This window comes from Geotrypetes seraphini, chromosome 3, assembly GCF_902459505.1.
Source record: "Geotrypetes seraphini chromosome 3, aGeoSer1.1, whole genome shotgun sequence".
Taxonomy (NCBI): domain Eukaryota; kingdom Metazoa; phylum Chordata; class Amphibia; order Gymnophiona; family Dermophiidae; genus Geotrypetes; species Geotrypetes seraphini.
Window position 1 is genome coordinate 54,627,826 of NC_047086.1, and position 17,553 is coordinate 54,645,378.

Here is a 17,553-nt window from a genome sequence, read left to right on the forward strand (position 1 = left end):
TCGAGGGGTGTGTGAATGGGGTGTGTGTTTTTCTATGTCTGATTGAGGTGGTTTGGATGAGGCTTGGTGTCATTTGTTTTGGAATCAGAAAGAGAATGGATTCTGAGCCAGCTATTCAGATGTAGGGAATAATTACATATTGAGTTGAGGATTCATGTTTTTCCAGGTGTTTCAAGAGCTACACAAAACAGGAGACAACAAAATTCTATTGTTACAACTTTGGAATTTTGAAAATTGAAGTAATGTTTCTCCTTACATACTCTTCAAAGTGCATTGCGAGCCATGGAATCGAGGGCGATATACTCACGTGGATTAAAAACCGGTTGGTTGATAGGAAACAGAGACAATACTCAGACTGGAAAAGGTCACAAGTGGAATGCCGCAGGGTTCAGTGCTCGGGCATGTGCTCTTCAACATATTTATAAACGACCAAGAAATTGGCCCGACAAGTGAGGTGATTAAATTTGTGGACAATACAAAGTTATTCAGAGTAGTGAGGACACAGGATTGCGAAGACCTACAAAGAGACAAATACACTCGAGGAACGGGCCACGAAATGGCAAATGAGGTTCAACGTGGATAATTGCAAGGTAATACTTGGCGGTAACAAAAATCATATGCACAAATACAGGATGTCTGGTGCTATACTCGGAAAGAGCCACCAGGAAAGAGACTTGGGAGTCAATGAAACCGTCTGCACAATGTGCGGCAGCGTAAAGGACAAACAGAATGCTAAGAATGATTAAGAAGGGGATCACAAACAGATCTGAAAAGGTTATCATGTCATTATACCAGGACATGGTACGCCCCCACCTGGAATACTGCGTCCAACACTGGTCGCCGTACATGAAAAAAGACATAGTACTACTCGAATGGGTCCAGAGAAGAGTGACAAAAATGGTTAAGGGACTGGAGGAGTTGCCGTACAACTAGAGGCTAGAGAAACTGGGCCTCTTCTCCCTTGAAAAGAGAAGACTGAGAGGGAATATGATCGAAACATTCAAGATACTGAAGGGAATTGACTTAGTAGAGAAAGAGAGATTGTTCACTCTCTCCAAGGTGACGAGAACGAGAGGGCACTCGCTAAAGTTAGAAAGGAAAAGATTCCGTACAAACGTTAAGGAAATTCTTCTTCACCCAGAGAGTGGTAGAAATCTGGAACGCTCTTCCAGAGGCTGTTATAGGGGAAAGCACCCTTCAGGGATTCAAGACAAGGTTGGATAAGATCCTATTGGAATAGCACATACAAGTAAGGCTAGACTCAAATAGGGCACTGGTCTTTGACCCAAGGGTCGCCGCGTGAGCAGACTGCTAGGCACGATAGACCACTGGTCTGACCCAGCAGCGACAATTCTTATGTTCTTATGGACACATAGCTTCAAAGTATATTGCAAAATATAGAAATATGTATATTTTTAATCTTCTCAATTGTCCTTTCTCAGACATAAAATGCTTGTAGCCATTTCTTCTCTTTTGCCTCCAATACCAACTAATGCATGAGTTGTTCCATGTGCTAAATATCATGATTGCCGTGGCTGCTCTTATTGCCTCAAAAGGTGGAATTGTGAAACTGTGCTATTGGCAGTCAAGTAGAGTGGCCACGGTCTTATAAGGGATTTCTCTTGAGCCCCACTCCTGATGATAGCCCCTCCCCCCCCCCAGTCAAGGCTTCCCATCACTGCAAGAAGTCCCTCCGATGAAGAACCTCTATCTGCTAGGGGCAAGTAATATGGTGCCTGTGTACTGTTTGTCCTGTACACTATGTGCAAGGCAGATGACACAATCCCCCTTCATTTATCACAAAGATTTTACGCTTACCATGCTTTAACATTTGCAGTTAGTGCAAAACCTTACAGCATTTTTAGTTAAAGCGCCCCTAAGTTAATAGTAATCAGGAAGGTAGCCTTTAGTTACTTTACCCTGATAGTCTGAATTTCTTCCCTCTAGAGCTGAACAAAAAGTGGAGCACTCTCTCAATTTATGAAAAAAGATCAAATCTTGATCATTCTCTCAAATTTTCAACTAAGTGTAGCTGGCATTAGGAGATTTGTGGAGTTTTATTTAATAATGCTTTCTGTTAAGAGAATTGTATGTAATGTTTTATACAGAATTGGTTTTAGTGCTATTGGCTATAATTGTTCACCAAGTTTATCTCGTTATTAATGATGAATAGTATCCTTGAGAAAGACATTTTCTATGTCAAAATTCAGCCTTATTTTTCTAATTTTCCACTTTATACTTACTTTTTATGATCCTTCTATACTTGATCTTCTCTGGCTTTGACTCCTGCTAAAACACTAATTATAAACTTAACTGTCTACTCTTGTTTTAACTTTTACCATCTCTTCTCCAGTTTTTAGAATGTGTAATTTTTCCTGCAATTTTTTTTCTTCATCTGTCCCTTGGTGGCAGATAATCTCTTGTTATTCCCTTTGTTTGCAAAGATACTGAAATAAGGAAGGGAAAAGCTATAGCTAGGACTAAAATTATTAAAATTGCCAGGCAGATATGTGACGCTCTATAATTACATGTTGATCAATCAGATAGATACCCTCCATATTGGAGGCAGACTCTTTTATAGCCATATATCCTCAAAAAACTAATGAGAATATCATTTGAAAATGAAAGCCAAAATTTTAAATGGAGTATCAAAGATAGATCCTTTGGAGCTAAATTGCACGAATTTTCACATCTGCTAATTTACAAAAACAAAAATACAACAAAACAAAACCTAGATTTCACAACTGTGTGTACCCCTCTTTCAAAAGGGCCCAGTTAGAAAACAAGCTTCAGTTTAGGTAACTACTGTAAACTACACATTAAGGGCCAAAAAAAAATTGGTGCAATTGATTCTACAAGGTACATATACCTTTTATAAGTGCCAGTAGTGCTAAGTGCCAGTAGTGACATAACTTTTAGGCACATCCATTTAGGCCAAGGAAAACCAATCGTCTAATTTATGGGGGAGAATATGACGCGGTGATTAGAGCTACAGCCTCAGCATCCTGAGGTTGTGGGTTCAAACCCACGCTGCACCTTGTGACCCTGGGCAAGTCACTTAATCCCCCCATTGCCCCAGGTACATTAGATAGATTGTGAGCCCACCAGGACAGAGAGGAAAAATGCTCGAGTACCTGAATAAATTCAAGTAAACCGTTCTAAGCTCCCCTGGGAGAACAGTAAAGAAAATTGAATGAATTAATTAATTGGGTATATTCTGTAACAGTGCACATTAACGTTTAAGAATGTCCATGATCTTCCTAGTCCCATCCCATGACTATACCCCCTTTTCAAACACGCATACTAGTACTGGCACGTATATTTATAGAAACATGCTTTTCAAGTTGTGCACATTAACTATTGATTAGTGACAATTTGTGTCGATTACAATGTGTCAATTGCTAATTACCAGCGCCAATTAGGATCTCTTAGGGAGAAGAGGAAATAGTGGATACTGTGAACAGGCAGACTGAATGGGCCATTTGGCCTTTATCTACCATCATGTTTCTATGTTTCTAAGTTGTGCACGCAAATCAGCTGTATGCACCTATTTGCACACACAATGTAAGAAGCCATATACAGAATTTAGGAGTAAGAGGGCAATTCTGTAGAAAGGTCACCAAAAGTTGGGCACCAAATGCAATGCACTAAGAACTAAGGGGCTGATTAATTAAATGGGCATCCCGTTATATAGGCGGCAGTGGTAGGTGTCCTACCACTGTCTGGCAGACAATTGAGACGCACGTTTTTTTAAAAAAAGCTTCCTGAGGCAGGCCACCTACACTGTAGGTGTTTGTCACGGTTCTAGAGAAACGCGTAGGGACATCTAAGCTTTCCCAAGGCTGGGTGTGAACGTGGTTTTGCCCAAAGTGGCCTTGAGTGAGTTTAAGTGTCCTTATGTGTCTCCCTAGAGACGCAACAGATGCTTGAAATGTAGGCCAGCAAAATGCTGGCCTACATTTCACAACCTAACAGTAGAAGCGGCTGGCTCATCTGATCACGGCAAGGGAATCCCTGATCAAGCTGAGCCGGCACGCCTCCCCAAAGCCTTAAATATTTGACTAATTAATCCATTCTTTCTATGTAATATGTTATAATTAATAATTTTTTTGTAAACCGCATAGAACTTTTGGTAATGCAGTGGTGTCACAAGAATTTTCAAAGGGGACAAAAAAGGTATGAAGGAAAGCAAACTATATCCCATTTTTTTCACCTCCCCTTCTCCCCTAAAGTTAGCACCCATGCGTTTGTATTTATCCAGTAAAACCTATACAGAACAGAAGATATTTGCTGACTGATAGCCATTTAACTTTTGGTTTTTAATATTAAAGTTTATTTTGGGATTATTCTCATTGCTCTTTGAGGATACCATAATGCATTCACAAGAACTACGAGAGCAATAGCTATCAGTCTGATGAACAGTGAATTAGAGAGCCAAATTTAGTCACAGTAGTGTGAGATCATTTTTGAAAAACTTATAAGCCATTCTGTTGAGCAGGGGACTTATGAAGCCCTGAAAACTAATACATATTTATAAAACATTTTAATTATACATGGATATACTATGCTATTGCTTCCAATTTTTCCCTGAACTAACAGCACAAACATCTTGACTCACTGATCCTGACTGAAGGTTAGCTCTCTTATACTGATTTTGCAAATATGCCTTTGAAAGTTGCATCCAAGAAGGCCGATTCGTGTCACAGATTCAGCTGAACATACCAAGCTCTATTCTGTGTGACGAGGGCAGTTCCTTTGTGATCATGATGAAATAGCTATAAAGACCCTTGAATGCTAGCAGCAAAGTGGCACAAAGTATATAATGAAGATTGTAGGCATGTTGCAAGAAGCATTCTGGAACTATGAAACTGTTGCCCTGAAATGTTAAAAAAAAAAAAAAAGCAGAGTTCATATGTCTACATGATGAATTGTAGGTTCAAAGAGACAGAAAAGTAATAGTAAATCCTAACTGGAGAAGTCATCCTTCTACAAGTGAGTTTATGCTATGGATACAAAATGAAAGAACACATTTCAAATGTTAAAAAGTTTCTATATTCTCAAGTGTTCCTTTACATAGAAAGGGGGTAATTTTGTAAAAAAATATGCTGTTTCTTCTGTGTGGACATTGAAAGTAAAATCACTCATTTACACCTGCACTTCAACCTCCGACAGCTGTTCCTTCCCCTGTGGAGATCCCCAGCGTTTCGTGCTCGCCCGCTTTAATCTTTTCTTAAGCCCCTGGCATTCTTATTTCAAAACAGTGGCTTTGGCATATATTTCTACGCTGATGATATCTATATTATGTATAAAAAAAAACACTTGTAATTAATTGCCCGATATCTCCTTATTACAATCAGCTTTAAACTACTATTTATCATTTTCTATAGCACTGAAAGGCGTATGCAGTGCTGTACATTAAAGATTCAATAAACAGTCCCTGCTCAGAAGAGCTTACAATCTACCGTATATACTTGAATATAAGTCGAGACCCCCTTTTTTCCTCAAAAAGGAGGAAAGATGGTTGACTCGAATATAAGTCAGGCGGCTTAATATTCAAGTGCCCTGCCCTCTCCCTGCCAAGCTCTGCACCTAGCACCCTTCCCTCTCTCCCCTGTCAGGCACTGCACTCATCACACCTTCCTTCCCTCCCTTCTCTGGTCAAGCTCTGCACCAAGCACCCTTCCTTCCCTGTCAGGCTCTGCACCCAGCACTCTTCCCTCCCTCTCCTGTCAGGCACTGGACCCAGCACACTTCCTTCCTTCCCTCCCTCCCCTGTCAGGCTTTGCACCCAGCACCCTTCCTTCCTTCCTTCCCCTGTCAGATTCTGCACCCTCCCTCCCTCCCAGGCTCTACCCCCTCTCCCTGCCCTATCCTTATACCTCTGCCGATCCCTGGTAGAGGTGCAGCAAGCAGGAGCAAGCTTTCCGAGCTCCTGCCCCACTGCTAACCAGCTGCACAGATTGAGTTTCTTCGGCCGCTGAGCAGCACGAGCAGGAGCGCAATTTGGCACTGCTGCTCAGCGCAGAGCAGCTTCCTTACTCCCGCAAATTCTCTGTTTCAGCTTAATACATCTGAGGGGAGTGTGGAAAAAGAGAAGTTTCTTATCCATTTTACCATCTAAGAAACTCTTTCAAACTGTTCAGCTTGCTGGTGAACTTTGTCTCATATCTTACTGAAATCTAAATAAATCACACATTTCTTGCTTTAACTTATTCTCTAATCATCCAAAGTCAGATTTATCTGACATACCTTTCTTTTCAGAGAAAACTTCCCTTACACCAGCCGTGCAGCCTGTGAAGTTATGAAGGAAGTGGAAGATTAGGTTCTTACCTAGATAATGTTCTTTCTATTAATACACACAAGAGTCTGTACTGTAGGTGAACAACCTCTGGTTGCGAACTGTTGCAGTAGGATGTCAATCACATCTTTCAGCTCCTTCTTCAGTTTGTACCAAAGCAATCGATATCCACTATAACAGTGGTTCCCAACCCTGTCCTGGAGGACCACCAGGTCAGACAGGTTTTCAGGATAGCCCTAATGAATATGCATGAGAGAGATATGCATATAATGGAGGTGTCAGGTATGCAAATCTGCTCCATGCATATTCATTAGAGTTATCCTGAAAACCCGACTAGCCTGGTGGTCCTCCAGGACAGGGTTGAGAACCACTGCACTATAACAGAAAAAAGGGCATAGGGAACTTCCCTGAAACATAGTAACATAACATCATAAAATAGGTAAATGACAGCAGATAAAGACCTGAATGGTCCATCCAGTTTGCCCAGCCATACACACTCTATAAATGAATGGTTTAATTTAAATTGTCCTTTTCCTTAGATATTTCTGGGCCAGAAACCCAGCACTCTGCCCGGTAGTGTGCTTAGGTTCTATCTACTGGAGTCTCCGTCAAAGCTCGCTCCAGCCCATCTAAACCATCCCAGCCATTGAAGTCCTCCCCAGCCCATCCTCAACTGAATGGCCATATATGGAACACAGACCGTGTAAGTCTGTCCAGTACTGGCCTAAGTTCTTCAATATATACTCATTCTTTTCTGATTAGAGATCCTCAGTGTTCATCCTATGCTTTTATGAACATCAATACCATTTTCCTCTCCACTACCTCCCTCGGCAGCACATTCCAGGCATCAACCACCCTCTCTGTAAAGAAAAATTTCCTAACATTACTCTTGAGTCTACCACTCCTCAACCTCAAATTATGCCCTCTGGTTTTACCATTTTCCTTTCTCTGGAAAAGATTTTGTTCTATTTCAAGTATCTGAACTTCTGAACCATATCTGCCCTGTCCCTCCTTTCCTCTAGTCTAGGGTATACATTTTCAGGGCTTCCAGTCTCTCCTCATACATCTTTTGGTGCAAACTTCCTACCATTTTCGTCGCCTTTCTCTGGATCGCTTCAAATCTTCTTAATCCTTTGCCAGATATGGTGTCCAAAATCAAACACAATGCTCCAAGTGGGGCCTCACCAACAACCTATATAGGGCATCAACATCTTTCTTCCACTGGTCACACCTCTCTCTATACAGCCTAGCATCCTTCTGGCAACAGCCAGCGCCTTGTCACACTGTTTCTTTGCCTTTATATCTATGGACACTATCACCCCAAGGTCCTTCTCTTCATTTATGCATATCAGCCTCTCACCTTCCAGCACATATGGTTCCTTCTGATTTCTAATCCCCAAATGCATTACTCTGCACTTCTTTGCATTGAATTTTAGTTGCCAGATATTAGATCATTCCTCTAAATTTTGCAGATCCTTTTTCAAATTTTCCACTCCCTTCTTAGTGGCAATAGTACATTTCTATTCTGCAACTCATAAAAAAGAACAATAATTAGGCCTACCAACAAACCAACCTGCCGTGTGCAACAAACACAAATGCATATGGAGCATAGGTGCTCAACAAACATATCGATTTTATTAGTCATATATAATTACTTGTACTTCCAACTGACAGATAAAATCTCCAGTTTTGGACTACAGAGTTATCCGAGGCAGAAGGCAGGCACATTGAAAACTGACAGGGTGGGCCGTACAGACTCTTATATGTATTAACAGAAAGAAGACTGTCCAGGTAAGAACCAAATCTTCCATTCTATTACATATACATAGGATTCTAGTTGGCATACCAAAGCAGTGGCAGATGTCTAGGATGGGACTGATGAGCCTGCCTGCAAGACCGAGAAACCTAAAGTGGGGTCCTCCCAAGCTGACATGTCCACTCTGTAGAATCTGATAAAGGTATGGACAGTAGACCAAGTAGCTGCTCTACAGATCTCTTCAGGTGGCACTTCCCTGGTCTCCATCCAGGAAGCTGCCACACTTCTAGTCAAATGCGCTTTGAGAGAAATAGGCAGCTCTTTGCCACAGGCAATGTATGTCGACGAGACTGCATGCCATACAAATCCATCTGGCAACAGATGCCTTGGAAGCTGGTCTGCCTTTTCTTGACTGTCTGGTTAGACTAGACAAGACAGTCAAAAAGATGAAATTCATTGGTCTCTTCCAAATAGTGAAGTAAAACTCTCCATACATCCAGTCTGTGCAACATTTTATCCTGCTTGACCAAACCTTTTGACTGAAACATGAGTAGACAGACCTCCTGGTTAACATGAAAGACTGACACAACTTTAGGTAGCAAAGAAGGTACCCTGCGGAGGACAATGCCTTCTCCATAATCCTAAGGTACGGTTCTATGCATAAGAATGCATGAAATTCTGAGAGCAGTCTCACTGAGACTATGGCCATCAGAAACATTATCTTCACCTTGAGATCCAGAAGGGACACCTTTTGAAGGGGCTCACAAAGTCCTTTCAGTATAATGTTAAGATTCCATGTCGGGAAGGGCTCGCATAACGGAGGATGCAATCTGAGTGCCCCCTTCAAAAATCTGGTCATATCCGGATGAGACATGTGAGCTCAGAAGCACACAAGGTCTGACACCTGTATTTTGAGAGGTGTCACCACTAGGTCTCTCTCTAATCTAGCCTGGAGAAATGCAAGAATCAATGGAATCGGGGTCTAGGGCTCCACATTATCCTTGGTACAGTGACCAGGGAAGCTGCATTTGGAAAGAATGATGCTGTGGGGACTATCAGGAGAGAAGAGAATCCTGCAGGGGTCATATGTGTACCCACGCCAAAGGAACCACTTCCAGTGTGGCTCCCATCAAGTCTAGGACCTGAAGATAATGCCAGGCAGTGGATTTTTCATTGCTAGATCTACAATCTGCTTCCTGAGCTTCTATTTGCGTATTTCGGGAAGAAAGACGCGGCCCTTTTACGTGTCAAAGCAGACTCCCAAATACTCCAAGCTTTGGGTTTGTTCTAGATGACTCTTCTTGAAGTTGACTATCCAGCCCATAAGAACATAAGCAGTGCCTCTGCTGGGTCAGACCAGGGGTCCATCATGCCCAGCGGTCCGCTCACGCGGTGGCCAATCAGGTCCAGACCTGTTACATAACCTTCTATCCATACCCTTTTATCCCCTTTTCCTTCAGAAAGTTGTCCAATCCCTTCTTGAACTCCAATACCGTATCCTGTCCTATCACATTCTCTGAAGCACATTCCAGGTGTCCACCACCCATTGGGTGAAGAAGAACTTCCTAGCATTGGTTCTGAATCTGTCCCCTCTCAATTTTTCCGAATGCCCTCTCGTTCTTGTAGTTTTCGAAAGTTTGAAGAATCTGTCCCGTTCCACATTCTCTATGCTCTTCTAGCCGCTGCTATTTAATATATTCATAAATGATCTAGAATCAGGGACGAAGTGTGAGATAATAAAATTTGCAGACGACACCAAACTATTTAGTCGAGCTCGGACTAAAGAGGACTACGAAGAATTGCAAAGGGACTTGAACAAACTAGGAGAATGGGCGACGAGATGGCAGATGAAGTTCAATGTTGAGAAATGTAAAGTATTACATGTGGGAAGCAGAAATCCGAGGTACAACTATACGATGGGAGGGATGTTAGTGAAAGAGAGTACCCAAGAAAGGGACTTGGGGGTAATGGTGGACATGACAATGAAGCCGACGGCACAGTGCGCAGCTACGAGAGCGAATAGAATGCTAGGTATAATCAAGAAGGGTATTACTACCAGAATCAAAGAAGTTATCCTGCCGTTGTATCGGGCGATGGTGCACCCGCATCTGGAGTACTGCGTCCAATATTGGTCGCCGTACCTTAAGAAAGACATGGCGTTACTACAGAGGGTTCAGAGGAGAGCGACATGTCTGATAAAAGGGATGGAAAATCTTTCATACACTGAGATTGGAGAAACTGGGACTCTTTTCCCTGGAGAAGAGGAGACTTAGAGGGGATATGATAGAGACTTACAAGATCTTGAAGGGAATAGAGAGAGTAGAGAGGGACAGATTCTTCAAACTTTCAAAAAATAAAAGAACAAGAGGGCATTCGAAGAAGTTGAAAGGGAACAGATTCAAAACAAATGCTAGGAAGTTCTTCTTTACCCATCGTGTGGTAGACACCTGGAATGCGCTTCCAGAGGACGTAATAGGGCAGAGTACGGTATTGGGGTTCAAGAAAGGATTGGACATTTTCCTACTAGAAAAGGGGATAGAAGGGTATATAGAAGAGTACTGTGCAGGTCCTGGACCTGTTGGGCCGCCGCGTGAGCCTGGGCGCGATGGACTTCGGGTCTGACCCAGCGGAGGCAATGCTTATGTGCTTATGTTTTTATGATCTTATAAGTCTCAATCATATCCCCTCTAAGTCTCCGCTTCTCCAGGGAAAAGAGCCCCAGTTTCTCCAGTCTTTCAGCGTATGAAAGGTTTTCCATACCTTTTATCAAACATGTTACTCTCTTCTGAACCCTCTCGAGTATCGCCATATCCTTCTTCAGGTACGGCGACTAATATTGGACGCAGTACTCCAGATGCAGGCGCACCATTGCCCGATACAATGGCAGGATAACTTCTTTCATTTTGGTTGTAATACCCTTCTTGATTATACCTAGCATTCTATTCACTTTCTTAGTGGCCGCTGCGCACTGTGCTGACAGCTTCATTGTCTTGTACACTAATACCCCCAAGTCCCTTTCTTGGGTGCTCTCACTCAATAACAGCCCTCCCATCATGTAGCTGTACTTCGGGTTTCTGTTTCCCATGTGCAAGACCTTACATTTCTCTACATTGAACTTCATCTTCCATCTTGTCGCCCACTCCCCTAGTTTGTTGAGGTCCCTTTGTAAATCTTCGCAGTCCTCTTTAGTCCTAGCCCCATTAAATAGTTTGGTGTCGACTGCGAATTTTATTATTTCACACTTCGTCCCTGTTTCTAGATCATTTATGAATACAGTGGTACCTTGGATTACGAGCATAATCCGTTCCAGGAGCATGCTCGTAATCCAAAATGCTCGTTTATCAAAGCGAGTTTCCCCATAGGAAATAATGGAAACTCGCTTTGATAGGTTTCCCCCCCCCCGAGGCCAGCAGCGCTGCTCCCCCCCCCCCCGAGAACCAGCATTGCTCCCCCCCGAAGGCCCCCCCGTGAACCGGCACCCTCCCCCCCGCGATCCGCACCCCCCCGCCGCCATCGGGCACCCCCCCCACCGTGACCTGAGGTCCCCCCAATCCACCCGAACCCTCTTCTTACTTTACTGTAGCCTCCGTAGCGGCACCGGCACCAGCATGTCCTGTGCGTGGTGCCGGTGCCTGAAGATCTGCTTCCTGTGCTGGGCCTTGAGAGTTCACGTTCGACGTGAACTCTCAGGCCTTGAACATGCGCACATGTTCAAGGCCCAGCACAGGAAGCAGATCTTCAGGCACCGGCACCACGCACAGGACATGCTGGTGCCGGTGCCTCTGCGGAGGCTACAGCAAAGTAAGAAGAGGGTTCGAGTGGGTTGGAAGGACCTCAGGTCACGGCGGAGGGGTGCCCGATGGCGGCGGGGGGGGGGGTGCCGGATCGCGGGGGGGGGGGGGGTGCCGGTTCGCAGGGGGGGGTGCTCGCAAATCGAAGCGCGCTCGGTTTCCGAGGTGCCGATTTTGCGAATATTTTGCTCGTCTTGCAAAACACTCGCAAACCGGTGCACTCGTAAACCGAGGTACCACTGTACATTGAATAGCAGCGGTCCAAGCACCGACCCCTGCGGAACACCACTCGTGACCCTCCTCCAGTCCGAGTAGTGGCCCTTCACTCCTACCTTCTGCTTCCTACCGGCCAACCAATTCCTAATCCATCTGTGTACATCTCCTTCCACCCCATGGTTCTTCAGTTTCCGAAGTAGGTGTTCATGGGGTATTGGAAGTCTAAGTATACGATGTCTATGGGATCTCCTTTGTCCATCCGTATGTTAATTCCTTCAAAGAAGTGCAATAAGTTCATCAAGCACGATCTTGCCCTGCAAAAGCAATGTTGGCTTGTTATCATGAGTTTATTCCTTTGTAGATGCTTCTCGATGCTATCTTTTATCAGTGCTTCCGCTATTTTTCCTGGAACTGAGGTCAGACTTACCGGTCTGTAGTTCCCCGGGTCACCTCTGGATCCCTTTTTAAAGATGGGCGTAACATTGGCTATCTTCCAATCCTCCGGGATCACGCCTGTTTGCAGGGATAGATTACAGACTTGCTGTAGTAGTTCCGCTATTTCCTCCTTTAGTTCTTTCAGCACCCTAGGATGGATTCCGTCCGGGCCCCGTGATTTGTTAGTTTTTAATTTTTTTATCTGCCTGTGTACGTCTTCAAGGCTCACTACTATGTATGTTAATTTTTGTGCTTGTTCTCCTTTGAAGATTTGTTCAGGTTCCAGTATATTAGATGTGTCCTCTTTTGTAAATACTGACGAAAAGAACATGTTTAGTCTTTCCGCCACTTCTTTCTCCTGCTTCACCACTCCCTTCCTATCTCCGTCATCCAGCGGTCCCACCTCCTCCCTAACCGGCTGCTTCCCTTTAACATATCTGAAGAACGGTTTGAAATTTTGTGCTTCCCTGGCTAGCCTCTCTTCATATTCTCTTTTTGATACTTCCTGTGTTCTTTCCAGTTCTCCTCGGTTTTGCCCTTTTTCCATTTCTTGAATGAATTCTTCTTATCACCTATCGCTTTCTTCACTTCTTTAGTTAGCCACGCCGGGTGTTTTGCTCAGCTCTTTTTGCACCCTTTTCTGAATCTGGGGATATACAGATTTTGCGCCTCACTCACCGTGTCCTTGAAAAAAGACCAGGCTTGCTCTACAGTCCGCCATTTCTTTGAACTGTTCTTAAGTTTCTTCCTTACCATTACCCTCATAGTTTTGTAGTGGATTTACTACTTGCCGCACAGCTAGCTCGCCCTCTAAATTTGACAGGGCTCCAATCAACCAATCGTCCAAGTATGGGTGTACCTATACTTCCATTCTGCAAAGTGAGCTGCAATCATCACCATCACCTTGCTGAAGGTATATGGAGCCATTGCCAACTAGAAGGGTAGGGCTGCAAACTGAAAATGCCTTTGCAAAGACATAGAATCTCAGGTATTTCCTTTAGGCTGAGAAAATGGGAATATGAATGTATGCCTCCGTCAGCCTAGGGAGGCTAGGAATTTCCCCGGTGCACCACTGCAATTATTGACTGGATCATCTCCATGTGGAAGCCTGGTACTTTGAGAACCATATTTACAGACTTTAGGCCCAGAATCAATATTCAGTCTTTAGTGCCTTTTTTGGGCACTATGGAGTACTTACTAGAGCCCGATTCTTCGTCAGGAACTAGTCCAATGGCATGAATGTAGCAGCCTTTGCACTGTCGCACGGACCCTGGACTCCTTGTTTGGCCATCAGGCTGGAGAATCCACAAACAGATCTGGGGGAGGGCAATAGAAATCAAATTTGTGACTCTCCTGAATAAGATAGAGACCCAGTGGTCCAAGGAAATTTGCTCCCATGCCCTCCAAAATGACGACAGCAGCCCGCCAACATGTGGAGTGCAGCTGCTGCCTTGATGTCATTGTGACTTCTTGGAGGAAGGGCTGACAAGATCCCAAGGGTTGCTGGCTTCTGGAGCTACCAAATCTCTGTCTGGAATCCTGATACAATCTCTGAGCAGTGGCACTGGTGTAGTATTGGCGGAAATGTTGTGAAGAACGAAAATTGCTTCTGCCTCCCCCAGCAGGCCAACGAGGTCTGCTGTCAGGAAGAAACTTAGGATGGTGATCTGCCATACTGGCCATGAAGTTGTCCAAGCCTTTACTAAATAGCATCTGCCCTTTAAAAGGCAATCTATTTAAGATGGCTTTGCAGGCTGAATCGCCTACCCATTGCCTGATCCAGAGCATCCTGCAGGCAGAAACAGCATAAGCTGACACCTTGTAAATGACTCTGATGATGGCAAAAAGCATCCACCACATAATCTACCCCCTTAAGCAACAGGTGAGGGCATAAGCCCTCCTCTGCCGCAGGACTAAACCATAATCTGGTGTGGCAGGCACACGCCACAAACGAGGATGCCACAGCAGCTTTGATCACCAGAGGAAGACTACTAAAATGGTATGTGGTCTTCATCATAAGGCATATGGGGACAGATTTAAAGATCTCAATCTGTATACTTTGGAGAAAAGACGGGAGAGGGGAGATATGATAGTGACGATTAAATACCTATGCAATGTAAATGCGCATGAGTCGAGTCTCTTTCATTTGAAAGGAAACTCTGCAATGAGAGGGCATAGGATGAAGTTAAGAGGTGATAGGCTCTGGCGAAATCTAAAGAAATATTTTTTTACAGAAAGGATGGTAGATGCATGGAACAGTCTCCTGGAAGAGGTGGTGGAGACAGAGACTGTGTCTGAATTGAAAAAGGGCCTGGGATAGGCAAGTGGGATCTCTTGGAGAGAGAAAGAGATAATGGTTACTGCAGATGGGCAGACTAGATGGGCCATTTAGCCTTTATTTGTCATCATTTTCTATGTAAAGCTAGTGCTTCAAATTGCTTCCTAAGAGCAACGTCCATCTTGTGATCCTGCACATCCTTTAACATCATGCCTCCCTCACTAGGGAAGGAGATACACTTTGTCACTTGAGCAACCACATAATCCACCTTCGGCTGACTAAACAGCTGCTGAAATTCCGGAGCCATAGGGTACAGTTTAGCCATAGTCTTGGCTACCCTTTAAGAGAGCCTTCTGGAGACTCACATTGCTCAGTGATAAGAACATAAGAAGTTGCCTCCGCTGGGTCAGACCCATGACCTGTAATGTGATCCTTCTCTAATCCCTTTTATCCTTCCATCCATACTCTGTCTAAAACCTATCTCTTCCTCTCTCTGTATCCTTCAATCCCCCTATCGTTCAGGAATTTATCCAATCTTTCCTTGAACCCCCGTAGTGTACTCTGTCCTATCACAACCTCCGGAAGCGCATTCCAGGTGTCCACCACCCTCTGTGTAAAAAAGAACTTCCTAGCATTGGTTCTAAAATTGTCCCCTTTCAGCTTCTCCGAGTGCCCCCTTGTGCTTGTGGTTCCCAATAATCTTAAGAATCTGTCCCTTTCCACCCTCTCTATGCCCTTCATGATCTTGAAAGTCTCTATCATGTCTCCTCTGAGTCTCCTCTTTTCAAGGGAGAAGAGCCCCAGCCTTCCCAACCTGTCTGCGTATGAAAGGTTTTCCATACCTTTTATCATTTTTGTCGCTCTTCTCTGGACCAGACGAAAATGATTAGCAATGTAATGTCCAGGTGTGCAAGAAAAAAAAGACAGTTTGAGCATTTATACCTCTCGTGATTGTGCACTGAGAGGTCAAAAGTTGTTGTGGTTCAAGCTTCAGTTCCCTGAGCACATCTGTAATAAAGTGAAACATGGCAGCTGACATAAAAAGCCGCTGAACCGAGTGGTCATTCCCCTGGTCAAGAGGGATTATTGCCTCCTGAAATCCAATCCTTGAAAGGGAACCTCAGTCCTTTAGGCAAGAAACCAGGCTCTGGGACAGTAAAGGCATGGAGTCCGATTTCCAGTCCTCACAGTCCTGGCCCACCTGTTCACTCAGGCAGGATGTCAGGTTCCATAGCAGCAAGGTGGTCTCTTGGAGTGGAAGCTCTCTCCAGTCCAAAGCTATTGTGCTCACAGGCAGCGCACAGCATCCTGGTCCCATCAGATAGGCTTTTCACAGGAGATTAATGAAATCTAGGGTAAAACCATGAACAGGAGGCCCCATGGACCCCTGCAGGACCTCAGACTGGCTTCTCTTGGACTCTGTTGCTTCCACTCACTTGCGCTTCACGGACTCGCTGTTCGGGGTCTCCAGGAGAGATTTCTTCACTGCCACCCAGACCTCCTTGGTTCCCCAGCCTTAGAGTACTCAGAGGAGGCTAAGCCTGAGGTTCCCGCCCCTCCCTCGCATGCCCCACGGCACACAGTACACAGACATTCCTCAGCCGACCATCCAGCACAAACAGCTTGATAACACAATTACTTACCATAACAGTTGTTATCCAGGGACAGCAGGCAGATATTTTCACACATGGTTGATGTTACCGACGGAGCCCCGCAGCGGACAGACTCAAAAGCAGACTTGCTTGAAGATCTTTATAAGAGCTTCCGAGTGCTGCACCGCGCATGCGCGCGTGCCTTCCCACCCGAACTAGGGGGCGCATCTCCTGTGAGGATTCTCAGTTCAGATACCTAGTCAAGAAGCCAACCAGGGGAGGTGGGAGGGTCATGAAAATATCTGCCTGCTGTCCCTGGATAACAACTGTTACGGTAAGTAACTGTGCTTTATCCCAGGACAAGCAGGCAGCATATTCTCACACATGGGTGACTTCCAAGCTAAGTATAAAGGGACGGAGGGAGAGTTGGCAATTTAAGAAAAAAGATTTTGCAAAACAGATTGGCCAAAATGGCCATCCCTTCTGGAGAAAGTATCCAGACAGTAATGAGAGGTGAAAGTATGAACCGAGGACCAAGTGGCAGCCTTGCAGATTTCCTCAATAGGAGTTGATCTGAGGAAAGCTACAGATGCCGCCATAGCTCTAACTTTATGGCCCGTGACTCGACCCTGCAGAGGAAGACCAGCCTGAGCATAGCACAAAGAGATGCAAACAGCCATCCAGTTGGAGATGGTTTGCTTCGAGATAGGACGTCCCAATTTATTTGGATCAAAGGAGATGAAAAGTTGAGGAGTTGTTCTGTGAGGTTGAGTGCGTTGTAGGTAGAAAGCCAAGGCACATTTGCAGTCCAAAGTATGAAGCGCCACTTCTTCCGGATGAGAATGAGGCTTTGGAAAAAATACTGGCAGAACAATAGATTGATTGAAATGAAATTCTGAAACAACTTTAGGTAAGAATTTTGGATGAGTACGGAGGACCAACTTGTCATGGTGGAAAACTGTGAAAGGTGGGTCCGCAACCAAAGCTTGTAACTCACTGACTCGTCGAGCAGATGTGAGGGCAATCAGGAACACAGCCTTCCAAGTGAGATACTTGAGGTGAGCTTTATCAATTGGTTCAAATGGAAGTTTCATCAGTTGAGCTAAAACAACATTGAGATCCCAGACCACTGGAGGCGGTCTAAGTGGCGGATGAACATTAAAGAGACCTTTCATAAATCGGGAAAC

At 44.5% G+C, this 17,553-nt stretch overlaps 1 protein-coding gene across 6 annotated transcripts in view; it reads right to left on the reverse strand.

The window, feature by feature from the left end:
- FAM135A (family with sequence similarity 135 member A) overlaps positions 1-17,553 on the reverse strand; it is a 277,151-nt gene that overhangs the window by 167,788 nt on the left and 91,810 nt on the right. For 3 of the 6 annotated variants that reach the window (XM_033936915.1, XM_033936914.1, XM_033936916.1), the window contains one exon: positions 4,723-4,876. In XM_033936915.1, the coding sequence (XP_033792806.1) occupies positions 4,723-4,876 (154 nt within the window). Of the gene's footprint in view, positions 1-4,722; positions 4,877-5,151; positions 5,295-5,879; positions 6,049-17,553 lie in introns of those variants that run through there. The other 3 variants (XM_033936920.1, XM_033936918.1, XM_033936919.1) reach the window with 2 other exon arrangements.